The sequence below is a fragment of the Trachypithecus francoisi genome, unplaced genomic scaffold (genome assembly GCF_009764315.1).
Source record: "Trachypithecus francoisi isolate TF-2019V2 unplaced genomic scaffold, Tfra_2.0 Lachesis_group10, whole genome shotgun sequence".
NCBI classification, from domain to species: Eukaryota; Metazoa; Chordata; class Mammalia; order Primates; family Cercopithecidae; genus Trachypithecus; species Trachypithecus francoisi.
The window spans coordinates 41720030-41747360 of record NW_022681455.1 but is presented as its reverse complement, the minus strand read 5'-3'; the positions used below and the strand labels follow the sequence as shown (position 1 = coordinate 41747360).

The window sequence follows — 27331 nt, the reverse complement described above, 5'->3', positions numbered from 1 at the left end:
GAGTTCCAGCAGTTTGATGATTTGTGGGAAGGGTGATTGACTCCAGTTCAGCTTTCTCAACACCCTCCCCTCCCCTGATCCCCAAATACACTCTTTTTTTTTTTTTTTTTTTTGAGACGGAGTTTCGCTCTGTCGCCCAGGCTGGAGTGCAGTGGCCGGATCTCAGCTCACTGCAAGCTCCGCCTCCCGGGTTTACGCCATTCTCCTGCCTCAGCCTCCCAAGTAGCTGGGACTACAGGCGCCCGCCACCTCGCCCGGCTAGTTTTTTGTATTTTTTTAGTAGAGACGGGGTTTCACCGTGTTAGCCAGGATGGTCTCGATCTCCTGACCTCGTGATCCGCCCGTCTCGGCCTCCCAAAGTGCTGGGATTACAGGTTTGAGCCACCGCGCCCGGCCAAATACACTCTTTCTTGGGCCTTCTCCCTAGGGATAGGCCTGGGGCTCCTTTCTGCCCTCAAGGAGGGAGTGTCCAGAAGGTGGCATTAGACCAATGAGGGCCGGGCGCAGTGGCTCACGCCTGTAATCCCAGCACTTTGGGAGGCCAACGCTGGCGGATCACCTGAGGTCGGGAGTTCGAGATCAGCCTGACCAACATGGAGAAACCCCATCTCCACTAAAAATACAAAAAAATTAGCCCGGCATGGTGGCACATGCCTGTCATCTCAGCTACTTGGGAGGCTGAGGCAGGAGAATCACCTGAACTGAGGAGGCAAAGGTTGCAGTGAGCCGAGATCGCTTCATTGCACTCCAGCCTGGGAAACAAGAGCGAAACTCCGTCTTAAAAAAAATAAAAAATAAAAAAGACAAATGAGACGGCTGAGGCCCTGTGGATGTGCACAGTGGTCTGAGGCGGCGGGAGGGGCTCTGTGTTAAGGAGGGGCAGTAGGTGGGGAACCAGGACTTAACATGGGATGAGAGGCACAGGCTGGTGTGCTGGGGCTGGGGGAGGTGTCAGGGCCCATCTTTGGCTTAACAGCTTGGCCCTTGGTCTCTTTCCTTGCGGTCTATCCAGGGCTCCTTTGTATAGGTTGAATGATCCCGTTTCCGCCATGAGCCCTCTATGACTATGACAACTATGGTCACCGCAATGTGCCACGTGGATGTACATGAACACTAATGGTCCTGCTTCAGGGTGCCACTGCCACACCTGGGCACGACTACACACACACACCTATCCAGGCAGCCCCCTCGAAGACATGGACAATGGGCCCGGAAGGACACCTGGGCATGGGGGTGGACGTCTCCAGAGCTGGTGACACAGGTAAAGGAATCCTGCGGCAGTAGTCCTCTCCATCCCTGCAGCAAATCAGCTGCCTTGCTTCAACACTCTGGCAAGAACTTGGATTTCAAACTAGTGAAAGAAGTAGGGCAAAGGATTGGGACTCCCCTGTACGGCTACTCATTCCGTTCACTCACAGAAACCACCACCACAGCGACCCTCACATTGCAGCTGCTCTGCCCAGGCTCCCCCAGCAGAGCGATCTTTCAGCTTTAAGGCTCCTCCCCTCCCGCATCTTGGCGACACACACAGGGCCCGGTGAATAGAGGACGTTTAATATTTCTGTGCTGGTCAAACGGAACACAGGTGGGGAATACATGGGGAGGGGGCAGAGGGCCCCCTGCCTCTCAGGAGGGGTGGCTTGTGAGGGGTGTATGTGGGGGATTCTTGGGAAATATCCAAGGAGTCTTCTCAGTAAAGGGGCCAGGCTAGGGGTGTTATGAGCATCCGATACACCCAGTCCTTGGCCTTGAGTTGGGGTCCCCCATAGGGGGTCTGTGGAGAGTCTCACTTTTTTCCAGCTCTTTTGCTGGAATCCACACTCCCAGCACAACGAGTGACTTGGTCCTAGAGAGGGGTCTGGAGAGCCCCCAGGAAGCAGCCCAGGGTCGGGAAGGAGGGCTCCCGTGCCCACTCCCGAGAGGGTGAGAACCCACTTCCTCCCCTCCTTTCTCCTTCCCCCAGGCTGGGCAGGAGCAGAGGGGAGGGGAGCAGGGCCCTGCCTCCACTGAGCCCCAGGGTCCTCGGGGTGGATGGAGGAGGGGTGGAGAGAGAGGGTCTTGGCCACCAACAGACACTGTAAACTTTGGTTTAAAACAATAACTTAAGTGGAGGGAGGGCTTCCAGCCTGGGGCCGAGGTGGGAGACTGGGAGGGCAGGTGCTGGGGAGGCGACAAAGGAAAAAGCCAACAAAAAGTTTTGGTTTTTGCTTCCGGCATAAGAAAGGTCTTTGGTCATCCGTTTAACTGGGGCAGGTGGAGGGGCGGGGTTGGGAGGCGGGCAGGGCAGGGGAGCTGAGGGCGACTGCAGAAGAAGGGGAGCTGAGGGAGGGTGACAGGACTGCAGAGAGGCCTGTAGGCTGGATGTGGGTGTGGAGCAGGGGTCCAGCCTGGCCTTCTCCTGGGCTCCCAGCCCAGGCCCCGCCTCTGGTCTCAGGGGGAGCTTGGCTCCACCTGCAGAAGCACAGCTGGCACAGACCTCTGCGGGTGAGGCGGTACCAGGCCTCTTCCTATGGGGGCGGCTGGAGGAGCCCCCAGCAAACGGGTGGGGGTGGGGGTGGAGGCCTGGCTCAGCGTGGTTCTGTCTCAGGTTGGGGGCGGGGCTGGAGCCAGGTGGGCCTGCTCACACGGACCCCCACAGGGCACACACAGTCCCACCCCAGCAGCAGGGGGGCTGTTTCTTCTGGGGATGGTCTGGAACTTCAGTTCCTCCACCCAGGCCACGGCAGGGTGGGAGCTGGGGGTGGAGAGTTCTTTCTTCACAGTACGGAAAAGAAGGCAGAAGGGAGCACGAGTTAGGAAAGTGGGGGCCTCTGGCCAGAAAACACGGCCAGAGCCAGGTGCCAGGGGGCCCTGGGTTTGACAGGGTGGCTAAGCCCCGCCTGCGGGTCTCCATGGTGCTGAGGGGCCCTGTGGGGAGAGCTGGTGGGGGAGGAGGGCCCTGCTGCTGCTGGTGGTTGGGGGGAGGCAGTTTCAGATGTGGGGAGGGTCTGAGGAGGGGTCTGAACCCTCCGTGTCCTCTACTGGTCCCAGACCAGGGCTGTGTCCCTGGGGGTGGGGACCGTCCCTGCCCCCATGTGTTTTTGTCAGGTCACACTGGGAGCTGCTGGCCCGGGCCTCCCCCATCTGAGTCCTGGACTTGCCTTGAGGCTCGGGAGGGGCTGTGGAGTGAGGGGAGATGGGGCCTGGATTCTGGAAGGGAGGGGTCTCACCCCAGCCCTGTCGGTCCCTACAGGCCCTTAGGACAGTTCTTCTCCTGGCAGCTCCTCCTCCAGGTCTCTGTCTTCTGGAGGCCCCGAGGCGCTGGGGTTAGGGGCACCCAGGGGAGGCCCCGGCTGCCTGTCTTCCTCTGCCTCTGCTGGCTCCTCCTTCACGTGCACCTGGTGGCTGAGGCAAAAGTATGGCATGGGCACCTGGTGGCTGTCCTCTGATCCCCTCTGCCCCCTGCCCCCCAAACGCACCCACAACTCTGGAGCACAGTGGGGTGCTGACAGCCCCCTCCCCAGGATCGCATCAGCCCTGAGAGCTGATCTCCCCTAGGGCTCTCTTCAAAAAAAGCCGGTGCTGGGGCAGAGACTGCTCTGGGTTGGGGAGGAAAGAAGAGGGGAGCAGAGGGGAGATGAGCGAATGGAGGAAGGAGAAGAAAGAAGAGACGCCAGGCGAGGTGGCTCACAATGTAATCCCAGCATTTTGGGAGGGCGAGGCTGGTGGATCACCTGAAATCAGGAGTTCGAGACCAGCCTGGCCAGCATGGTGAAACCCCATCTCTACTAAATACAAAAAAATCAGTTGAGCGTGGTGGTGCATGCCTGTAATCCTAGCTACTTGGGAGGCTGAGGCAGGAGAATCACTTGAACCCAGGAGGCAGAGACTGCAGGGAGCCAAGATCTTGCCATTGCACTACAGCCTGGGTGACAGAGCGAGACTCCATCTTAAAAAAAAAAAAGAGAGAAGAGAGGAGGAGGAAAAATAAGAAAGGAAGACTATATTGGCCGGGCACGGTGGCTCAAGCCTGTAATCCCAGCACTTTGGGAGGCCGAGACGGGTGGATCACAAGGTCAGGAGATCGAGATCATCCTGGCTAACACAGTGAAACCCCGTCTCTACTAAAAAATACAAAAAACTAGCCGGGCGAGGTGGCGGGCGCCTGTAGTCCCAGCTGCTCGGGAGGCTGAGGCAGGAGAATGGCGTGAACCAGGAGGCGGAGCTTGCAGTGAGCCGAGATCCGGCCACTGCATTCCAGCCTGGGCGACAGAGCGAGACTCCGTCTCAAAAAAAAAAAAAAAAAAAAGAAAGGAAGAAAAGAGGGGGAAGAGAAGGTGGGGAGGTAGGGAGAGGGGGTAAGAAGAATAGGCAGGTGGGACCTGGGAGGGCTGAGGGTTGATGAGGGAAGGAAGAGAGAAGCCACTTGTTCTGGGGAGAGGCGTGCTGGGGGTGGGATGGGGAACCCCACCCAGAGTGGGGGATGATGCCTCCTCCCTGGTGCTTGAGGGGCACTGGGGTGGATGGGGGTCCATGCTGTGTGCTCACCTGTACTGGGGTGGGGAGAGGCGAGGAGGGCTGCTGCTGCCATTGCTGGGCAGCGGCTCCACGGGGGCACCCACGTCATCGTGGCTGAGGGGCAGGAGGCTGCTGGCGGAGCCAGGGTTCAGCATGCCAGGGCTGTTGAGGAGGGGGAAGCTGCTCTCGGCCAGGGCGGCCTGGAGGGGCACAGGGTTGGGCCTCGTCAATAGCTCCACAGGACAGGGCACACTCAGTCAAGTGCTGTGCCTTCCCCATCTGCTAGAGAGCTGCCTGTGTGTCTGCTACTGGCCCCCTGGGCGGGCAGGTCTGGGCAACCCCAAGCCCCAACTCAGCCTTTGAATGTAGCACCCCTCCCCCATGGCTGGAACTCTGACCCCCAACGTCCTACCTCCCAGCTTTCCTGGAACCTGGGCCTGGCTTATCCCCTCTCCCAGGGGACAGAAAATCCCCAGACTGACAAACCAGGAGAGGGGATACTATGGGTATGCCATCCTCCCAGCTGCCTGCCTTGTCTGAACCCAGCCTTGAAAGCAGAGGTGGAGACTGTCCCCGAGTTGGGGTGGGGCAGAGAGGTGGGGTCTTGGAGAGTTTGGGTCTTCACCCTCTTTCCCTCCTCTGGTGAGTCCTCTGCAGGGGAGGATGAGGGTCTCTTGTATGAGAAAGCAAGGGGGCGGGAGGTAGAGGTGAGTGGGTGGGCTCTGGGCCGGTCACCTGGTAGCTGGCATTAAGTGCTCCATAGCTGAGGCCCGAGATCAGGTTCTTCACCAGGGTGGGGCTCCTGGAGGACAGAGAAGGCCATCTTTGGCTCACTCATTCACTTAGCTCTTCATGCGCATCTCTTTACTAAGTCAAGGCCTGTGCTGGAAATGGGTCCCATTCCCTCTTCCGGGAGGCCAGAGTGGCTCAACCACTGTCTTGGAGCTGTGTGTGTGCTTGGTCTGATTCGGTCCTCACACTGAACTGGCCCTCCAGGAGCAGCCCCTTCACAGGTGGGTGCAGGGGGCTTGGTTCAGGGACCTGTCCAGGTCTCGGAGCTGGGAAGTGGGAACTGGCATCCCCCCAATGTCTGCCTTCACAGCATGCTGCCCCCCACCCGTTTTCTCTCTCCGGTCTAGATTTTCCAGTGTTTGGCAAGGTCTGATCTATAGCCTCAGTAGTTACACACCTATTCTGCCCACACTGTCTTGCCATCCTAGATTCTGGGACATGTCAGACATATGCTCAGCCTGTTCCCACATGCTCCATACAGAAGGGTTCTCTGCACAGGAAGGTGCTTGGGAGTTGGGACAGGAGAAGCAGTGGCTGAGGGCTGTCCCTCTTCCAGTGATGACACCATCACAGAGCTCTCACAGGGCCTAAGGAAGCGGCCAAAGGTCACCAAACTGGTGAAAGCAGAGGTGCAAGTGCAGCCAGGTCTTCTGATGTAAGTCAGTAATGAGACATGCCAACACCCGGCCTGGAGACTGGCCCCGGGCATTCACCAGGGCATGGCTTCCCTCCATTCTCCACGCTCCCACACTGCCTGGGGTGCAAAGCCTCCTGCCTGGAGAGCAGGTATCTTTGAGGGGAGCAGACACCCCACACCTCAGAGACATCCATCTAACTTGCTCTCCTTACCCAACAGCTTTGGCCCAAGGGGCACAGCAAGCTGGTGGCTGGGGTGGGGGTATCTGGGGTGGGGAGAAGGCCACTGCTGCTACGTGGAAGCCAAAAGGGAGGTCCTGACCCTGTCCCAGGCTCCTCAGTTTCCGTTTAAACTGCCAGGTGGAGGCCAGGTGTCATAGCTCATGCCTGTAATCCCAGCATTTTGGGAGGCCGGTGCGGGCAGATCACCTGAAGTCAGGAGTTCGAGATTAGCCTGGTCAACATGGTGAAACCCTGTCTCTACCAAAAATACAAAAATTAGCTGGGTGTGCTGGTGCATGCCTGCAATTCCAGCTTCTCGGGAGGCCAAAGCAGGAGAATTGCTTGAACCTAGGAGGTGGAGGTTACAGTGAGCCAAAATCGTGCCACTGCACTTCACCCTGGGCAACAGAGCAAGACTCCCTCTCAAAAAAATACTAGGCCGGGTGCGCTGGTGCACGCCTGTAATCCTAGCACTTTGGGAGGCCAAGGCAGGTGGATCACCTGAGGTTGAGAATTCGAGACCAGCCTGACCAACGTGGTGAAACCACATTTCTACTAAATACAAAAAAATTAGCCAGGTATGGTGGTGGACACCTGTAATCCCAGCTACTCGAAAGGCTGGGGCAGGAGAATCACTTGAACCTGGGAGGTGGAGGTTCCAGTGAGCTGAGATCGCTCCATTGCACTCTAGTCTGGGCAACAAGAGTGAAACTCCTTCTCAAAAAATAAATAAATAAATAAATAAAATAATAAAATTAAAATAATAAATAAATAAATAGCCAGGTGGTGAAGCCGAGCACAAAAGACTAGGAGGGCAGAGACCTGGTCCTGGAATCAGCTCTACCACAAATCTGCTCTGGGGCCTCCTGCCAGCCCCTGGCCCTCACTGGCCCTCCTCTGCCGTAAGATGAATTGGTGGGGTCCCGGGACCTCAGAGGTCTAGTCATCCTGATAAGCTGAGAAAGCGGGTGTCTTGGGGGTGGCAGCCCCTCACCCATGGCCCGTGGGCCAGCATTTGCCTGTGTGTCAGCTCTAGCCAGGGCTACTTGGGGCCCCTGTCTCTCTTTGCTACCAGGCCTCCCGCTTGGCCCCTTCCCTCAGTCAGAACGAGGACAGAAGAGGACATAAATGTCTGCCTTCTGATTATCCATCACGTTCAGATTCCAGTCCCCTGTCCCCAAGCACTAGTCTCCTCTGCTCCTTTCTCCCCACACCCCTTCCCTCAGCCAAGAAGGATCTGGTGCACATGGGTACCCTGGAGAGGCAGGGGGTGGGGGTGAGCTGGCTTCTGCCCCCTGGGCAGGTACACCCCCCCAGCTCTGGACGCACGTACCCTGTCATCTTTGGCGGTCTCCGCTTCTGATACTCCCGCTCGTCCACAGTCCACACGGCACCCTTGACATTCTCCACGCGGACGAAGCACTTGTGCAGGCTGAGGTTGTGGCGCACGGCATTCTGTGGGTGCAGTGAAGAGGAGCTCAGAGGCGGTTTGCTTGGCCAAGCACAAACAGGACAGTCCTCATCCCATCCCATGTCCCACGCAGCAGTGACCCACCTTCCCCAGCTCAGGGATGAGCAGGGGAGGGGGGTGGGCTGGAAGGAGACCCCACCAAAGGGAAGGCGTGCCCCTACCCTTTCCATAGAGCCAGGGGCTCCCAGCCTCTTCACCATGGATGACCCATTTTATTAGCTGCCTCCTCTCTCCCTGCCGCATCTTGGAAAGTTCTGTCTACTAACTAAATGCTATCTAGTTAGTAATAATCTGTTTCATCATCTTTATTAATCAAAGACACATGTAATTGTTACTCAGGGCTTTGGATCAGCAGCAGATCACATTCGGGCCCCAGCATCTCTGCAAGCCCAGGATGCTTTATCTCAGGTGCATGCAGAATTTCCACTAAGCTTTTAAAAGTTTGGGAAAGAACTCACAAACCCTCACTGCCACCTCCACTGACCCACAGGAGCCTGGGAGCCATGCTTTGAGCTGTGGCTCAGAACAGGCAGCTTATATTTTGAGAGCATAAGGTATACAGTAGAGGCCTCATACATACTTGTTGAAATAAACAGGGAGAGAGGAGAGTGTGGGTTGACAGCTGAGAGGCAGAAAGTGGAGAGAAAGAAGATAAGTCACCTTGTCCGTCTCACCTCCTCCTGGAAGGATAACTTCAAGAATTGAGGTCATCTGGTTTGTAGGACTCTTGGGTGAGGGCGGGGTGCTTGGCCCAATTCCCCCCTTCATCGCCATGGGAGCCCGGACTAGGGCCCTAGTCTGCCCCGCCTCATTGTGTCCCTCAGTCCTGTCCCTGCACCCTCCTCTCTCATCTGCACTGCCCCCATCGAGGGCTCCCAGTTATCACCATCCCTGCCTGCATCCCTGTCCCTGTTACCTGTCCTCCCTGAGCCTCCCCCGCCTCGTCCCCATCCCTGTCTCCTCTTTACATTTCTAAACGGGGAAGAAAGCGGGTAGGGCAGGCAGCCTGTGCCCCTGGAGATCCCCTCTCCCTCTCTCCCTTCCAACTCTTGCCACTTGCAACTGGCCCGATTTCATTACCAATTTTAATTTGCCTCTAATTAAATCCTGTGTATTTTTCCGACTCGCTTGCTAATCCACGAGGGAGGCGGGCGGCTGGAGTGGAATCTCTTGGAGCGATAATTACAAAGGGCCTAATCACGCCGGGGCTCCTGCCTCGGAATAAATTTGCCCGCATTACGGGGCTCCGATCCTCCGCTTTGCAAATGAGAATGACCCCAATTTCCGAGGATGGCCTCACCGGGGCTTTTTTCCCTCATTTCGAAGCCTGATTCGTGATGAGAGACTAATTCGTTACGCTGAAACATTAACGGCAATTTAAGGGGTCTGGCGGGGGCTGCGTAAACAAAAGGACGGGCCCACAACAGGGCCTTGGGAGGGGATGGACACAGGGAGGGCCAGCAAGGACCATCAGCTTGGCAGATGGCAGCCCTGTCCCTGGATGAACGGCAGCTGGCTGGGCCCGCACCATGCCGGCTCCCAACCCTTCTGCCCTGGTCTGAGGTGGAAAGTATCTCAGGGTGGGAGCCAGCAAAGGTGAAGAAGGGAAAGAAGGAAGCACAAATAATGTGGGAGAGGAGGAGAGATGACCTGAGGGGCTGAGAAATGAGTGGAAAGTAGAGGTAGAAGGGAAGCACAGTTGGGTGTAGACGGCGTATTTCCAAAGTAACATGAATGAATTTGGTTGAAAAAAACCAGAAGGTCAAAGTGGACCTCAAGTTGGATGGATTCTGTTGTGCCATGAGGAAGGCTCAGGCAGTTTCCTCAGGCAACAAAGGCAGCAGCAGAGTACTGCTAACAGGGAAAGTCACCACCACTTTCCCCAGCCCAGATGCTTCTCACTGGACCCTAGACTAGGTGAGGGGAGATGGGGGTGAAGAACTAGGAGGGGAGGGAGAAATACACCACAGAGATGTCAAAGGCTGGGCTGGACAAGGGTGGCAGGGTTAGAATATTGGGGGGTGGCTTCAGGATGGTCACTGAGTGGTTTAAGGAAGTCACCGAATCTGACCTCAAGAGAAGAGAGAATTAATTGCAGCAGGGCATAACAGGTAAGACAGAAGGAAGGAAGGAAGGAAAGTGGCTTCGCAGTACTTTGCCCCCAAAAAGGAGGCTGTCTTATGGAAAGGAGGCTCTATATTGCTACCCCTAAAGGCAAAGGATTAATATGCATTATTCAACATTAGGTAATAATTATAACAATCCCTTACGTTTGTAGGGCTCTATCATTTATAAAAATCTAGTATCTGAACTGACTTGGAGGTTGGAGACTGGACCAGGTGGTCCCAAGCAAGCCCTGCTGGCTCAGAAAGAGGGCAGGAATGTGGTTGGCAGAAAATGACATCACTCACAGCCAATGAGAGCAGCTGTCCCAGCCTCCCAGCTTCTCTCCCAAGCTTTGGGAATTGGGTATGGGGATATGAAAGTCATGATGCAGTCCCTTCAGCTGCATTTAGCATACTCCCAGGGCAAAGGTAGGCAGGCACTGTGCAGACCCCACTAAGTCCTGGGCGCTGGTGGGGAGGAGGGGCTCAGTGACACTTGTTGAAACCTAGTGGGATTGGGGGAGGTAGCCCGTTTAACTGCAGTTTCTTCAGTGGCCAGCAGGGGGACTCAGGAGCCAGGGATCCAATTAAGGTTCTGAGATAGAGTCCTTCCCCGCCTCTAAGCTTCCCTGCCGGGGCCAACACTCTCTCCTCCTTCCCCCCGCCCCCCCCCCCCGACCCCGCCCACTCTCCCAATTTAGATATCGCCTTCCCACCTTGACACACACACACACACACACACACACACACACACACACCCCTTTTGGCTATAGAAAAATAAATGGCCCAGTGCCCTAGCATCTCTGTGTCCCATTTTTCTAGGGTCCCCCTCTTGCCTGCTTCTGCTCTCCTAGGAAAACTTATGGCTGAAGGTGTTGAAATGACTAATTGGATGGAGACAATTATCTTCCTGCCAGGGACGGCAGTGCTGGGGAGGGCTGTGAGTGCCGTCAGTGCCCCAGTGTGTGGTCCACGGCTCTTGGTCCATCCATGTGTCTATACCTGCACCTTCCTAGCCCCAGCCCAGGCTTTAGAACATGTACCTTAAGCCAACTTGGGCATCAACAATTCCTAGAGGCCCTACTTCATGGGGCTGGCATCTTTGGGGCCCTTGGGGGTGTGCCCTAGAGAAGGATTGCTTCCCAGCACCAGGCTGGAAGGAAGGGATCCCTAAAAGGAGGTTATGGAACAATCCACAGCGCCTGCTGAGGTGGGTGTGGGCACGCAGCCCTGGCTGGGCCCTTGGGTGGCTGTTTCTGCAGGACTAATTGTTTAGGGAACTAATTATTAGGCAGCCTTGGTCTCCACGGGATATGGTAAGTCCAAGGGTGACTGGGGCCCAGAAGGTAGAAGGGGCCTGCTTCACCTTCCAGGTGGCAGTGTTTCTGCGGAAATAGGCGAACATCCTGGTGAACCAGTTATAGATCTCATTCAGCGTCAGCTGCCTGTCAGGGGTTTCCAGGATGGCCTGCAGGCAAGGAACAAGCAAAGGGACAGTCAGCCTCGGCCTCGAAGGGTCACAGCTCTGGGTTCCCTCCCCCAATATCTCTCCCTTCTGTCTGGCCCTGAGCTCACCTTGTGAGAAGACCTGCTCAGAAATGTGTGGATAACAAGATGCGTGGTGGCTGGTGGGTCTCCTGAGAGACACAGGCTGGCTACAGCCCGTCCAAGGATAAAGACGGCAGGAGTTTCCAAGGGCTATATATTTGTACAAAAAGGACTGGAGTTGCTTCCGGAGAGGAAATGCCTTTAGTACCTAGCCCTGGACTGAGGGTGAAAGCAGTCAGTCCTGTCTTTCTTGGGCGAGACATCCACCAGGTGGAGGCTGTTTGGAATTTATCCTGATTTTGGCAAAAGGCACACTAAGCACAGTGTGTGTGTGTGTGAGAGAGAATGTGTGTGAGGGTGTACATGCCTGTGTGGGTATCAGGGAGAATATATGTGTCCATGTATGTTCACGCTTGAGTGTGAATACTATGTGAACACTGGTGACATGAAGATCATGGGCTTGAGGGAGGAAAGAGGAAGGAGACAGACGAAGAGCGACTCTAAGTCTATCATGGGGTGCTGTGTACATGGAAATCAGCACACAAATGTCAAGGTGGGTGTCAGCAGGAAGAGCAGTGTGTACACCCCCAGAGACACATGATCCTACCCAGCAGGCTGACGGGGCCCAGCCCGCAGGACAGCCCCGCATAGCAGAGAGGGAAGATGGCCATGTGAGAGGGAGCGGGACAGCTCCACTGCTTGGCCCCAGGATCCTCCTGGAGGCAGGGGTGTGGTGGGGGCTGGGGAAGCAGCCTGTGTGCCATTCCCTACCCTCCTCCTACCTGCCCTGCTCACCTGGCGGATGAGGGAGGCGTAGGTGAAGGGGGGCCGGACGTCGGCGTTCTTGTAGAACTCATGATTCTGGGCCAGCTCTGGGGAGACAGGCAGAGGATGAGACAGCCAGACATGGGGCTCAGCTGGGAAAAACAGCCTCACTCTGCTATCACCCTGCAGGCCCCAGCCCACCCTCACCTGAGGAGATGGGGGAGCAGAACTTGTCACTGCTTCTCCGACGGGCTGGGCCTCCACCATGCAGGGAGGCAGAGCCCAGGCCAGGGGGCCGTAGGGGGGTGACAGGGGCTGCGGCCGAGGTCGGGGGATGCACAAGACCATCTGGGAACGAGTCGGCTGCAGAGACGGTCACCTTGGAGAATGAGGAGGAGCCGGGGACCGGGTTCAGCTGTGAGCAACGGGGAGGGTACTGAGACCAGTGCCCGAGGGTGGGGGCCCCAAGGCTCCGGGTCCGTGGAAGGCTCTGGGAGGGGCGGGGAGGGGAGCAGCACTCACTGGCTGGCTGAAGGGCTTGGGTTCTGAGGGCCGCATGTGCAGGTGGGCCATCATGGCCTGCAGCCGCTCGCTCTCCTTGGCGAGCTGTGGAGGGTGGCAAGGCAGGAGGTGAGCAGGAGGCTGAACCCTGGAGGTAGTGTTGACCCATCCCTCCACCGCCAGGCCCTTCAGAAGGTCACCGGTTCACACCCCCATTCGCCTCCTTGCCTCAGCATCCCGGCTCCCTCTCTCCCCCGCTCCAGGGAGGCCTCAGCAATGCTCTGCCCCTCAGGGGCTGCCAGCTCCACGAAGCCTCTCCCTTTCTCCCCTGGATGGCAACCATTTGAGCCTTCCCAGTGCGTCCTGGCTGGAGCTTATCCCTGCCTCTACATGTTGGGGGGCTTCTTCCTCCCCACCCACAGGGGGCGGCCACTGTGCCTTGTGCAGTGGCACTTGTGTGTGAGGGCCTCACATACTGAATGCAGATGCAGGAATGGATGAATGGCTCAGACACCCCATTCATAAACTCAATGGGTCTTTCATGACCACCCTCTCACGGCAGGGCTGAGGGTGACGGGCAGGTGCTGGAGGGAGAGGGGTGAGCACAGAGGAGCTGCCCTGAGTAGCTTCCTAGGAACCCTGTGCTGCCGAGTGTCCCCTCCCAAAGAGCTGGGAGGCTCCCTTGGGAGAGCCAGGCTTCCTGGGTTCTAATCCCAGCTCTGCCGCTCACAGGTAAGTTACTTGAACTCTGTGGGCCTGTTTTCTCCGTCTGGAAAATGGGGACAATAATGGTACCCACCACATAAGGTTGTTGAGAGGATTCCTTGAGTTATATAAAGTATTTAGTACAGCACAAAGTAAGTGCTCCATATGTTAGCTGTTAATATTATTTTTGACGTTTCTATGTAGCATGAGTCTCTTCTGGACCTCCCAGCAGAGACGCCCCCAACCTTGGTTTACCCCTCAGAATCCAGCTGTCCTCACCTCACAACCATGGTCATTAGGACCTAGAAAGCATAAGATGGTGGCTTTGACCATAGGACCCTTCCATGAGACCCTCCCAACAGAGCCCACCTAGCAAGTCAGTGCTGTGGGTGGGCAGGGGCTGGAGCCCACCATGTCCCTCCCCAGCATCTTCCGGGCCACACCTGGATCTCCAGCTGCTGCACCACCTGCATCTGTACCCGGCACTGGGCTGTGCTCCGGTCATCCAGGGCATGCTCTGTGTTGAGGTGTCTTCAAGGGGAAGGGAGGAGAGAAAGTTGCCTCCGGTTTCCCTGCTGCCACCATCCTCCCATCCTATCCTCTAATCCCACCCACGGCCTGAAAAGCAGACAGACCAAGAGATACAAAGAAGAGAAAGAGGTGGGAAAACGGGGCAATGGAGGAAGGCTTCTCCCTTCTCGTCAGCCTCCTTTGATGTCTTTGCTAAAATCCCAGCTACAGAGAGATCTAATTGCAAATGAACTAATTAAGTAAACCTCTGACGAAGCGTGAAAACAATTTGTTTGACCCTGATGCTGCAAGGGTCTGGGAGACAGTGGAGTTAATCAGTCAGTGACAGAGCCTGGCACGGCTGTGGCAGCTGGCTGCCTGCTGCCAGCCGCCTGTCCACCTCCCGCCCTGCCTGTCTGTGGTCCTCAGCCTGTCACTCGCCATCACTTCCCGGGGCTGAGGCTTGAGAGGAGCTGGGGAGGGTGGGGGGAGGAGAAATGCTTATGTTTGTCCTCTCCTTCTCCTACCTGCACGCTGTGCTGGGGATGGGGTCGGAGAAATGCAGGCCCAAAAATATAGACAGGATAGGGAGTGGGAGGATCAGGGAGTCTGTGGAGGGGCAGAGAAAGAACTAGAACCCCCTGGAGTGAGGACAGTAGTACAGCTAGTGAGGAGGGCCCCAAGAAGGGGCAAGCTAGTGGTCAGGGATGGGGGAGGGGCCCTGTGGGGAAAGGCTGCTGGGGGAGGGGCTAGGGGTGACACCTACTTGATAAACTGGCCCAGGTCTTCACACAGGGTCTCACAGCCTGGCCACTTGCACTCTCCGTGTCCGTACAGGGGGTGGGAGCCGGGAGTCTCCTCATGGGAAGAGCTGGGAGGACAGCAGGGAGGTGAGGTCGACCAGGCACCCTGAAGACCCCAGCGGCCCAGTAGTCAGCTGAGCACCAGCTCCCCTGCTGGTGACATTTCTGTCCCTAATACAGGTTTCCTAGTGGCCAAGCACCATCTGTACACCCCAGGAGAGGGAGTGAACCTCTGGTCCCTGGGCTCCACCCCCTCCCTCCCAGTCCCCATCACAGAGTCAGCCCTCGGGGGGTGGGGGCCAGGTCTACCCCCAGGGAGGGCTTTGGTGCCCCTCCCAGCCTGGGCCCCGTACCTGTCTCTCCGAGATGTGAGCACAGTGGGCTGTCCGTTGGGCAGGGTATGGTGGGAGAGGGGGGGTGAGACCTTGGGGGGAGCGGCGAACGAGGTAGCGGTGGCGGCCGTGCCAGTGAGGTCCAGCCCCTCCTGCTTGACGCTGTCCTCGGCAGGCTGCCCGGGGGCACCCTCACCCTTCCACAGCTGGGGCAGGTCTGTTGGGCAAACAGCTGCTGTGGGAGAGACAGGGGAGGCTGGCAGGGCCCCACGAATGCTCGGCTTTCTACCTGGCCCCAAGAGCAGGGGCTGCCAGCTCTTGGGTACAGGCAGGGCTATGGGGTTGGGGCTGGGAGGGGAGAAGTGATGGGTGCTCACCTTGCGGAAGGGTCTGGAGGGGCCCCGAGGCTTGGTTGGGCTGCAGGCTGACCAGCCCCTGCCTCTGCAGGTTGAGCAGGTGCTGCTGTTGCAACTGTTGCATTTGCAGGAGCTGCTGCTGGAAGGCCAGCTGCTTGTTCCCCAGCGCCTGGTGAGGGGCCCGAGGGGGCGGGCAGAGAGGGGTGCCATCAGCTTCAGGCATGCCATCTGGCCCCCACCCTGCGGCCACCCCCTCCCAGGGCCTGTCAGCCCCTGGAGCTGTCGTTGTGGCGTCTGCAGCTGCAGTGTCTCTGCTCCCGGCCCAGCTTCCATAAGGCTGCATGCCTCCTCGCAGTAAACACACGCATGCACGCACGCACGCACGCGCGCAAACACACACAGCCAGACCCAGACACGCAGCACGACGCCCTCCCTCCTCCCGCCTCTCTCCTTCCGCTGCTTCAGCTCCCTGCACCGCAGCTGTGCACGCCTTGGGGGGGCCTCATCACAATGATCGATGAGCCTGTCAGATTCTGGGGGCCACTCCTGCCTGGAGGGCACCCTTCCTACATGCCCGGGGTGCCCCCCTTCTGCTCTGGGGAGGGAGTTCTCTCTCCCCCAGCTCTTTTCCTCTCTTGCTTTTTAGATACAGAGAATCAAGGAGTCTGACGGGACTCACTGGGATCCAGGCTCTGAGAAGAGTCACATCACCACTGCCCAGGCGCCCTGTGCTTGCTGGCTCACCCACTCTGCCTACCCCCACCCATTCAGTTCTTCACACAGGCACTGACAAGTCAAGCTGTCAGCAAGTCTCTTTTGAGCCCCAGAAGCAAGCATGTCCTGGGTGGGTTGAGAGGCAGAGATGTCTCTGCCTGCCTGCTGGGGGTGGGAAGCATGGGGTAGGGTGGGGGCTAGCTATTCAATACAGAGACACAGGATAAACTTAGCCTAGAGATTTACCTGCCAATAACACAGCAATTACAAGACTGCGGAGGGGGAGGCTGGGGGTACTGGAGAATGCCTGGGTGTCAGGGCAGCCTTCCGGGAAGAGGAAACTGAGAGCTTGGGACTGTGGTTGGGCAGCAGGAGAGATGTACAGGTCTGGGACCCAGGGGAGAAGGGCCTCCAGGGCCTGGTATAGAAGCTCCGATGGGGCAGGGGGTGTAGTCTGGGGAGCTCTGAGAGGAGACTGAGGGGTGGCTGGGCAAGTCATGACAAGAACGGGAAGAAGCTGGGGGCAGGCTGAGGTAAGGGGAGGTGGTTTGCTGAGGGACTCAGAGATTTGCGGGACAAGGAGGGGAGGGCTGAGGTGCTGGGTCACAAAGAGACAAGGGTACAGGAAGATGGCGTGACCACAGGGCAGCTGCACACAAGCGTGGCCCGGCAGACGCCACACACGGGGGAGACACGTACACACCTGTCTATACCCATGTGCACAGAGACAACAACACGAGGCAAGGAGAGAAAGAATGAAGGAGGATGAGGGGAGATGGAGACACGCAAGAACCACCATCCTCATTTCCCCCACACTGCTCCTGGATCCCCTTCCTCAACCTTTTCTTGATTTTTCTACTATTCCTGCAAGGCAATTCCCTCCTGACTGGCTCTAGACATCCAGCCGCCGGGCATGGGGTGAGGGCGGTGGGAGACCCTACTACAGCCCCTTACCTCTTTGGGCTGTGGCTTCCCAGCCTGCTGCTGGGTGAGGAGTTGCAGGTGGAGCTGCTCCTGCTGCTTCTTGTAGTACTCCTGCAGCTGGGGGGGGTGGGGGAAGGTTACCACTGGCAGGGGACTGCTATCCCCACAAGAACCCCAGCTCTGTCCCATCTGGGCTCCTGGGGGCAGGAGAAGGGAGTTTCCCTAAAACATGGCCTGGCTCTCCCCAGTCAGCCTGGAGGGGCCCTGAGCAGGTCTGGGTGGGGAGGGAGGGGGCAAGGGATGGAGGAGATTCATTCCCACAGCTCTGAACCCTCCCAGCTTTTGGTGGATCTCCTGAACAGGTCATAGGGGGGACAAGGTGCCAGGATGTTCCAGTACTTTGCCCTTCCCTGTTCAGGAGACAGAATTGGGGCCAGCATGCAGGGAGGGAGGAGGGGGAGTATTGTGGGGGCAGGGCTGCCATGAGAGATGCCTGACTTTTGACCTCTCCCCACTATCCTAGAGGAATGCAGATCAGTCTGGCCTGAGCAGTCTCTCTGGTTTCTGGGACAGCTTGGGCCCTTGGTGAGGTGTAAACAGGGTGGGAGGAGCCAGGTCAGGCAGAGGAGGAGGGACCAGCTGCCCTGGGGCCAGACTCACCTGCTGGAGCATGAGGGCTTGCTGCTGCTGGAGCAGGGCCTGCAGCTGTGGGGGTGACAGGATCTGCTGCATCTGTTGCGGGGTAAGCATCTGCGGCGACATCATGGCCACCGACACAGGCACCTGCGGGATTTGGCCCGTTAGCCCTGTCCCCTCGACCCCACCCCAGGAGGAGGCACCACCCAGCACCCCACTCACAGCGTGGCAGAGTGGCTCCCAGGGAGGCTGCCTGGGTTCCAGTTCTGGCTCTGCCACCTGCTGGCTGTCTCTCTCTTTGGACGGTGACTTACCTCCTTGTTGTCTGTTTTTCTTATCTCTAAAATGAAAACAGTGATAGTGCCTACCTATTAAGGTCACCATGAGGACTAATCAGTGAATACTTAAAACAAGGCCTGGCACAGAGCAAGTGCATGTAAGGGTTGGCTATTACCCTAGGACCTGCCATCCTCAGAGCAGGAAGATTAGGCTCTAGTGACACTGGTCAGCAGAACCCATGCTTTGGCTGGTTCCCCCCAGTAATGGGGAGGAGCAGCACACTAGGCCACCCATAGTCTCACACAGTCTATTTTGAGACCACTTCCTGCAAGGTGGGCCTGGCTGGGAGGGCAGTCTACAGTATGGGAAGGATTCAAAACGTGGCCCACCTTTGCACGAGGACCTGCACTTTGTCTCCTCTCACACACCCCAGCACACCTGCCTGGAGAGCACACACAGTGGCCAGAGCTGAAGCCCACGGAGTACTCTTGGTGCCATCCTGGTCCTGGTGTGTGTGCATGTGTGTAGCTATGTCTAGGGTGGGGTGGGAAGAACAGCAGGCAGGGAGTTAGCAGGGCAGGCTTCTGCGCCTAGCTCCGCACTGAACTGGCTGTGTAACTCCAGCAAGTCACTTTCCCTCTCTTATGTTTCGGTCTCCTCAAACATAAAACATGGGAGACTGGGCTGTAAGAGATGATTCCTTCTAGGCTGGAACATTCAGGATTCTCAAAGTATAACAGCTTTCTGCCCCCTGCCCTGGGTCAGGCCTCTAAAGAAGGCCCAAAGAATCCAGCTACAGGGAAAAGATTCTGAGAAAAGCAATGACATCATTCTCTTCCCAGCCCCACCTCCCCTGAACCCCCCAGGCTTGTGCAGTCATGGACGGGCAGGTCTCAGCTGCTATTTTGTCCTGTTCCCGTTTTAGCAGGACAGGTGCTCTGATGGGGCTGTCTGCTGCCCCCTCCACTCTGTGACCTCATGCATACAGGACTCTTCTATAATTTCCTCTCTCACTTCCAAGCTCTGGCAGAGTGCCTGGCACACAGTAGGTACTCGCTAAGTGTTTGCCCCCCAGAGCTGAAATGCCTTCTCCGGCACCTCAGAGGCCCCTCTGCCAGCCCTAGAGCAGGAAGGGAAGGGTACAGGGCTAGCCCAGTCAGGGAGGAGTGCTGTGCAGAGACTTGTCCTAGGCTATGACAGGCTAGGTCCTCAGGGTCCTCCCCCAAGCCTCAGCCTCACCTGTGGGGTAGGGGAGGAGGAGTTGGTTCTCTTTTCAATGCCTGGCAGGGGCAGGACTCAGCCTTGAACCACCCCTTAAGCCATGGATTAGGAAATCCCCAGGCAGAGAAGCAACCGGGGATACAACCGGGGAATCCAAGGACATCGGGGAATCCCACTGCTCCCAACACCTCTTGCTCACCCCACCACTAGTAGCTGTCCCTGCCCCTGGGCTTTACTCCTCTATCCCAGCCCGTCCCTATCCACAGGGCCCTGGGAGGGGTAACACCTAGCTCTTTAGTCATGGGCATACCATGTGAATGAAGTCTCCAAGGGACCTCTAGGCCAGTGGGGGATGTACCCTTAGGAGTGTTTTTAGTTCTTTTTTTTTTTTTAACCTCATTTTTACCAATGAGGAGACTAGGAAAGTCTGGCGGCCTTAAGTGGCAGGGTTGGGATTTAAGCCCAGGTCTGCAAACTCCATAGCTCCCAGGGTTTTCACATCCTATGCTGCCTGCCCCACCCCAGGGCAGGTCTTGGGAAGGGTTAGGGAGAGAATGTGGAGGTGGGACGTCCGGAGGCTGAGGGGGCTGATATGGCTGAGATCCCAAAGGCTAACTTCCTACTCTATGGTTATATCCCAGAAGGACTCTCTGAAAGCCAGGCTGCAGGGGTGGATGTGGGGGCCTGGGGTTGGAGGCAGACAACGGCATAGACCCAACACCAGAGCCAGCCCCTAAGTCTGTTGTCGGGTGTTCCAGAGGCAGCTGGGGAGGCTGCTCAAAGAAGGTGGGTTTTGCCATCCAAAGACATGGAACAAGTACCACTGTCCTTTCTTTCCTCCTCCCAAGGGGGTGCCCAACAAAGAGAGGCATCCTGGTGAGGGTGAGCTCAGAGCCCTAGATTTCTGGGTCAGGTGACCTTGGTTTTTGTCCCTGATAATTTACTAGTCTTGAAATCACCAAGCCTCACTTTCCCTGTTGGCTAACTGGGATTTGGGGCACCTGCCCTCCCTGCATCATTAGCGGATGTTGCTGACTGCTTATTATGTGCCAGGCATGGCACTTGGCTAAGCCCTTTACACGTATATCTCATGGAATCTTCAGGGCAACCCTGTGAGGATGGTGTCATCATCATTAACATCTCACAGATGAGATGGGAAAACTGAGGCCCAGAGAGGTTAAATTACCTGCCCTGACCCTGACCCCAAAGGGACAGTGGGAGCAGGGGTGAAAGTGACTTGTACGCCATTAAATTCCATGTAAACGTGAAGAAAATCACTTTTTAAAACATTCTGGATTTTCCCTTTCCCCTCTTCTGTCTCCTTCCCTGGTGTGCCTTAGGTTACTGCCAGACAAAGGTCACTGAGGACCAAGGCACTAGGACACTCATTCTCACTGCTGTGAGAGCTGAACTAGAGACGAACGTGGCCCGCAACAGGAAAGACTGAGACCAGACACTCAGAAGATCTTTCCAGGCACCAGGACTGTGAGTCACTGACAGGGGCATGCAAAAAAAGGATGTGGCCTTTCCTTCCTTGGGCCTTCTTACTTGGACGCAGGGGAATGGAAGAGATGACCTTGAAAGGCCTCCTTGGCACTTGCTGTTCCTGCCACTTGGCTGAGCAGCTGCCTGTGGAGGCTGCTACAGAGATCTGGATGGATTACATGGTGTGCACTCGTCTCGAGGTGGCCCCCTGGGGTCACAAAGGGTCTGGGAAGTGGCTGCCGCATGCTGATCTCTTGAGCTGGTTGACCTCATCCACCTCTCCCTGTGCCCCTTGGGGGTCTGAGAACTGAGCTGGAGCTCCTTTGGTGTCCCTGCTGGCCGCTCGCCAGGCTCAGATGCCTCGGGATGGGTGCTCTGCAGCTAGCAGGCTCAGCAGGGCCCAGGAGTCAAGCATCTGGAGAGTAGTTGGGCAGCTAAGTGCTAACTGAAGCCCTGGCAGTGTGAGCCCCGGGCCAAACACCGGCAGCTGCCTCCAGCCCCTCCCTCAGGGACCGTGCACCCAGCCATGAATACAGTGTGCTTGGCTGGATGGTCTGACTGGAAGGAACAGGGACAGTGCCTGACACACAGGAAGCTTATTTGGGGGCTGAGAGTGGGAACGAATGCAATTTGGTGCCAGGGTCAAGGACCCAAATTGTCTCTAAAGTATGGGGTCCTGTGAGTGGGGGGCAAAGTGGGGAGACCAGGCAAGAGTTTGGTTTGGCTTAAACTCTCCCGCAAATGACCAGAAGTCCTCAAACTAATTCTGGGCTGTAGCTGCAGCAAGGAAACATAGCAGCGCAATATAAAGAAGAACTTCTGGAAATGCCAGATGGGGATGGACGAAGCCAAGGCCCCAGTCACCTTGGCCCCCACCATGTCCTCAACTCTCGGCCACCTGTGCTGCCTTCTATGATAGGCCTCTCCCTGGTGGGGTCCAGGCCTGGAAGGAGGGCCCCTCACTAGGCTAGGGCTGGAGACCTGATACAGTTTTGGAAACTCTTCTAAAGCTGGCTCTGGAGGAGAAGGGTGATGAACGTGGCTGGGAGGTAGGTGGGCAGAAAATCCTGCTGGGGAGCAGAGCAGCATTCTGTGGGGAGCCCTGGGAAAGGAGCTGCCCTTGATCTCCCTCCATCATCCACTGCACTCAGGCTCAAGATGCACTCTTCTGCTCAGATGGGGAGCCCAGTCCTTGCTCTCACCAGTCTTGAGCTCACAGAAGAGCATTTCAAGGCCCTGGGCCCTACTTCAGGACAAGGATCCGACTTCCTTGGAGATAATAAACTTAGGAATAGGGACAGAAGGCAAGGAAGGTGTCCAGGGTTGGAGGAGAAATAGAGGGATCAATATAGGCGCGGAATCCAGGCTCCTGGGGAAGCATGGCTCCATGGCCCCAAGAACCCCCATCTCCCTGAGACCCTGAGAACTATCTGGCCTAGGCTTCTATGCCTGGCAAATATTGGCATTATTACCATGCCAAGCACAATGCAGAGATTAAAAGTGTGAGTTCTACTGGCTGGGCACGATGGCTCATGCCTGTAATCCCAGCACTTTGGGAGGCAGAGGCGGGCAGATCACCTGAGGTTGGGAGTTTGAGACCAGCCTGATCAACATGGAGAAACCCTAAAAATACAACGCTACTAAAACCTACTAAAAATACAAAATTAGGTGGGCGTGGTGGTGCATGCCTGTAATCCCAGCTACTCGGGAAGTTGAAGCAGGAGAACTGCTTGAACCCGGGAAGCGGAGGTTGCAGTGAGCCGAAATCATGCCATTGCTCTCCAGCCTGGGCAACAAGAGTGAGACTCCATCTCAAAAAAAAAAAAAAACAGTGTGAGTTCTGGAGCTATTGGGTTCAAATGCCTCACTCTGTCCTTTATTCGTTGTATAACTTTGGACAAGTTTCATAACCTCTCTGGGCCTCAGTTTCCTCATCTGCAACATGGGGCTAGAATAGCACCTCTCCCATAGAACTGTGAGGATAAATTAGATAGCTGTAAAGTGCTCAGTGTCTACACTTCATTGTAAACACTCTGTAAATGTCAGTTGTTAGTTTGGGGTGTACTCAGTAAGTATTTGTTGAATGAATGAATGAATCAATGAATCAATCAATCAATCAATCAATCAATTTTTGGAAGTAATGAGACAAGGAGAGAGAAGGCCTGAGAAAAAGATCATTTTATCTGTCTCTCTGACCCTGAAACCTCTAGGCCTCTCTTATTTTGGAGGGAGGGAGCTTCCTAAGGAAGATTCCATAGTCTTCCTTCATCTCTCAATCATTTCAGATCTGTGACCCTTAATCCCCAGCTGAGCAGTCCTTCTGGACGTCTGACCCCAGTCCCTCCCACTACCATCAAGCTCCTTCCCTCCTGCCCCTGGGTCAGCAGCCCCTTTCTGGTTTGGGGGAATGTTTGCTGTTGCCCAGCCTACTCCTTCCTGTGCTAAGCTGGGCCCAGGGCAGGGAGGATTCAGAGTGGAAGCCCGAGAAACACTTCAAAACCTAGGAGTGTATGTGGGGGTCATTAATTTAAAGAGACCCAATCCTGACCAGCATGGGTATGAGAATCTTTTAGATCTCAACCTGATGAGATCTTTCTCTTCCTCTCTTTATTGACTTTCCAGATAGTGTCTTCCCCTCCTCCACCCCAGGCCACGCCCTGATCTTTGCCCAGCTCCTCCCCTTTGAGGTTTGTCTCCTTAGGGTCAAGAATTTTAAAAGAGCGTTACTGCTAAGGCTGCACATCTGTTGGGCACCTTGAACTTTTTCCAAACATAAACTTGTTTTACATAAAATCCAGACTTTGTCAGAGCACTGGAATCTCTACCCAGGACAAAGCCTGATCCTGGGTCCTTCTCTGAGCACCCTGCACCCACCCCACCCTCCTCCTCACTTCCCTCAGCACCCAGCCCCAGAATTCAGAGCACCTCCAGCTCAGGACCAACCATGCTCACCCTTCTTCCCTTAGATAAACTTCCTTTCAAAGCCTGGCTTAATCCTTTCCCCAATTCTGAGCCTCCCTCTGCTGGGGGAGGGGTGGGGGGAGCATGGATGCCCGACTGCTGGGCAGAGGGGGAGGGGAGCGGCTGCCCGAGTAGTGACCCAACCCGGACTCAGACTGCAATTCTCCCAAGTTCTTTGTGACACAAAAGGTAAACAGAAGGCCTGGCTCCCCCACCCCCCGCCCACCCCCACAGATCTCCCCTCCCCCAGCCAGCCAGATGGGCTGGCAAGCTGGGGGGAAGGGAGAAGGGGAAAAAAGGGCAGATTGTGCAAAGGAAAACAAAAGAGACAGAGAGACATCAAGAGACAGGAAGCATGGAGAGACTGCGAGAGAGTTGGTAGATGAGGGATAAGGGGGGAGGATAAGAGAAGGGGGAACTTCGTGACGTGACTGCAGCAACAGAGATCGCCTGGGAGGAGCCGAGACCCAGACACAGGAACAGAAAGGGACAGAGGGAGTGACCCACAGGGATGCAGAAACATGAGAAGTGACCGAGAGAGACCCTAAAGGGAAGAGGCAGGGGAGAAGGAACAGTGAGAGAGGTACAAAGAGACAGGGAGAGCTGCAGACAAACTTTGAGTGACAGGAATAAAGAGGCTAAGCTAGCAGAAGGTCTGGCTGATCAGGTGGAGACAAGAGAAAGTGGAAGTCTTTTTGCCCCACCCCTGCAGTGACTGTATTTCCTTTGAAAAGCTGCCCACTTTTTGGTGTTGGAACTGGCAAGAGCAGTTCTGCAATGGGTCCTTGCCCTCCCTCTGTGCCAGGCCCACTCTCCAGCCCAACCCAGAGCCAGCAGGGTGCTCTCCTCCTCACCTGCACAGCAGAGGCAGACTGTTTGCTGTCATTGTTCCCTGGGGAGCTCAGGCCTGAGGCCTGCTGCAGCAGGAACTGCCGGGCCACCTGGAGAGCCTGCAAGACAGGGGCTGAGTCAGCAATGGCCTGGGAGGTTGGGTGGGATCCAGAGATTAGGGAGTGTTTGGGGCAGTAAGGAGAAGGAGCTCAGGATAAGGTGGAAGGTCTTGGGGGTCACAGAGTCATGGGTCCATAAGGGCTTGGGATAAGGGCAGTAGGAGTCACTGAGAAGAGCTGTCAGGGGTTCAGGGATCAGAGCCTCTACAGACTCAGCCTGGGATCCAGTGAAGTTTTGTTAGGACTCAACGGGGGCAGCAAATGGAAGGGCCCATGGTCAAAAAGGGACTCTAGAGGAAAATAAAGGTGGTGGACTCAGGGCATTAGTAAATCAGTACTATTTGTTGAGCATCTACTATGGGTCAGGCACTGTACAGGCAAGAGCTTATTTAATCTTCCTCTGTAAGGCTGTGAGGTAGGGATTATTGCCCCATTTTGCAGATGAGGAAACTGAGTCTCTAGGAGGTTAAGTAACTTACCCAAGATCACACAGCTAGGCAGCATCGGAGCCAGGATTTGAGCCCAGGAAGCCTGGCTCCAAGGCCAACTGCCTTACTGGGTGGTCAGTCTGGGGGCTAAAAAAGTAGTATTCACTGTGGAGCCAGAGCACACATTTGGGAGGATGAGGGAAGAGCCCTGGGGTCAGTGGCACAAGGTCTGAGTACTATGTGACTTTCTGAGTTCAAGGATTGAACATGCATGGTGCTGGAGGAATTAGATCAAGTTCTGAAAGGTGAACTATCAGCAGAGATGCATGGACCATCGTGCTGTGGGCTTGGTGGCCACAGTGGCTTAGACTGAACTGAGCCAGAGGGGTCACAGGAGTGAAAGGCATACGGAGATTGCTGGAGGAATCGCTCTAGTGGGTCAGTGTGACAGTCAAGGAGTAGGAGGGGCCTGGGAGGTAAAGTGAGACGTCTGGTAGGAGTGAGGGGTCAGGAGGGCCCAGGAACTTATCTATGAAGCCAGTCAAGCCCTCTATGTCCTCACTCTGGTTCAGCGGGAGGTTTGAAGGCAAGTTCTGAATCCACATTTCAGGAGCACAAAAACTTATCTGCTTCCAGATTGCTCAAGACCCCTTTGGGAGTCAGTGCAGGTGCATCCAAGCCCTTGACACAGGGCTTCAACCTTAGGCAGTCCTGGGTTTGAATCCCAGCTGTGCGGCCTGCCAGCTATGACCTTGGGCAAGTTATTCCAGTTCTCTGCACTTCAGTCTCCTTATCTGCAAAACTGGGAAACTACCCATGTCCAAATTACTAGGAGGATTAAAGGACCAATGTTTGGCATCCAGTCTGCATTCGGGAAGTGTTCACTCCCTTCAACTCTCATTAATCTCTCAACAATTCTCTACTTCACCTCCTACAGCCTCTCCCCAACATAGCCTTGTGCCCTGCGCACTTATTAGACGAAATGCACCCGCTTGTGCCTCGCTTTCAAATCTGTCCACACATTCACTTGTTTTTGTCATATGGACCCCTATTCTCCTACCCCACCACAAGCACCTTCAAGGCAAAACCTTTTAAGGTGGGATATGGCTGCACTACCCATCGCTCAACAAGCAAACCGAGTGACCACTGTGTAGCAAGCATATACACACATCCACCTTCCCGCCTGTTTATCATCAGTGCGAACAGCCCAGCCTCCTGAGGCTTTAAATCTAGTTTATCTTAGGATGGCATCTAAATATGCACTGGCCTATTGACAGGAAGGTGTCCTGCAGCAAACCTGGAGCTCAGATTGGTGTGCTCCTCACAGGCCACCTCCTTCCCCGGATGTCACACCCAGAGAAGTGCCCTGGGCTTCCAGAGGGAGACAGGATGTTTCTCCTCTTCTAGATTCACTTCAGAAAGCAGAAATCTGACCTTTCTAAGTCAAAAGGCTCTGTGGAAAGAGGAGGGAGGGTGGCGGGTGGGTGGGTGAGGAAGGGCAAGGAGTCAGGTGGTCATCAGGAAGGAGCCCCTGCCTCTACTACCTTTTACAAACCCCTCCAGTCTACTGACAAGTGCTCTTTGTCCTCCAAAGGTGGAGGTAGGGCAGGGTGGAGGGGGCACAGGGGTCAGAGGCCAGGGGACAAGGGTAGGGGAAGAAGATGGCTCAGAGAGGCTGGCCAGCCCAGGCGACCCAAAAGGGACAGTGGTTGGGGTGGGCAGATGAAGCACTCCATACTCCTGGGGGACAGGAGGGAGCAGCAGGGGAGGGGCTTCTGGGGGAAGTGGGGGGCAGAGCCCTGCTCAGTCTCCTGGGGTGGGGTGGGGGGTGGCCAGGGGAGTTGAATTCACTCCCCACTGACTCTTTTACTTTGTGGTCCCCTGGAGCATGAAATTACATGATTTACAGGAAAAAAATGGCAAGGCCTTACAATTTCATTCCTGAGACCTCTCCCTCCCTGTGACAGGCCCTTCCTCCCCCCACACCTCCACCCACAACCCCTTTCCTTCTTCGTGCCCAGGCCAGGGCTCTCCCCTTTAGGCCAGATGAGAGCCAGGTAAGACCTTAGGTCTGGTCAAGGCTTCCCTCCTTTAGCTTCCCACCATTTCTTCTCATACGTAGGTCCTCACTCACCCACTCGTCTCACATGTATGAAGTACCTGCTTCGTGCCAGGGACCAGGCTAGTGGCTGGGGATACAGAGAAACAGAACATGGCCTCTGCCCCCCAGGGCTCACAGCTCAGGGTCTGTGATCATAGCCTCTTATATAAAGAATGATAGGCCGGGCACAGTGGCTCACGCCTGTAATCCCAGCACTTTGGGAGGCTGAGGCGGACAGATCATGAAGTCAGGAGATTGAGACAATCCTGGCTAACATGGTGAAACCCCATCCCTACTAAAAATACAAAAAATTAGCCAGGCATGCTGGTGGGAGCCTGTAGTCCCAGCTACTCAGGAGGCTGAGGCAGGAGAATGGCGTGAACCAGGAG

At 56.0% G+C, this 27331-nt stretch overlaps 1 protein-coding gene across 10 annotated transcripts in view; it reads right to left on the bottom strand.

Moving 5' to 3' along the window:
* Positions 1-1533: 1533 nt before the first annotated feature.
* FOXP4 (forkhead box P4) overlaps positions 1534-27331 on the bottom strand; it is a 54458-nt gene continuing 28660 nt past the window's right edge. For 3 of the 10 annotated variants that reach the window (XM_033217098.1, XM_033217108.1, XM_033217099.1), the window contains 15 exons: positions 24318-24413; positions 17542-17664; positions 16912-16998; positions 15265-15412; positions 14909-15143; positions 14519-14623; positions 13686-13773; positions 12559-12642; positions 12244-12451; positions 12067-12143; positions 11090-11191; positions 7481-7602; positions 5233-5299; positions 4528-4697; positions 1534-3384 (listed from right to left, as the gene is read on the bottom strand). In XM_033217098.1, coding sequence (XP_033072989.1) covers positions 3237-3384; positions 4528-4697; positions 5233-5299; positions 7481-7602; positions 11090-11191; positions 12067-12143; positions 12244-12451; positions 12559-12642; positions 13686-13773; positions 14519-14623; positions 14909-15143; positions 15265-15412; positions 16912-16998; positions 17542-17664; positions 24318-24413 — 1860 coding nt within the window. In that variant the 3' untranslated portion in view covers positions 1534-3236. The remainder of the gene's footprint in view (positions 3385-4527; positions 4698-5232; positions 5300-7480; positions 7603-11089; positions 11192-12066; positions 12144-12243; positions 12452-12558; positions 12643-13685; positions 13774-14518; positions 14624-14908; positions 15144-15264; positions 15413-16911; positions 16999-17541; positions 17665-24317; positions 24414-27331) is intronic. The other 7 variants (XM_033217104.1, XM_033217102.1, XM_033217100.1 and 4 more) reach the window with 7 other exon arrangements.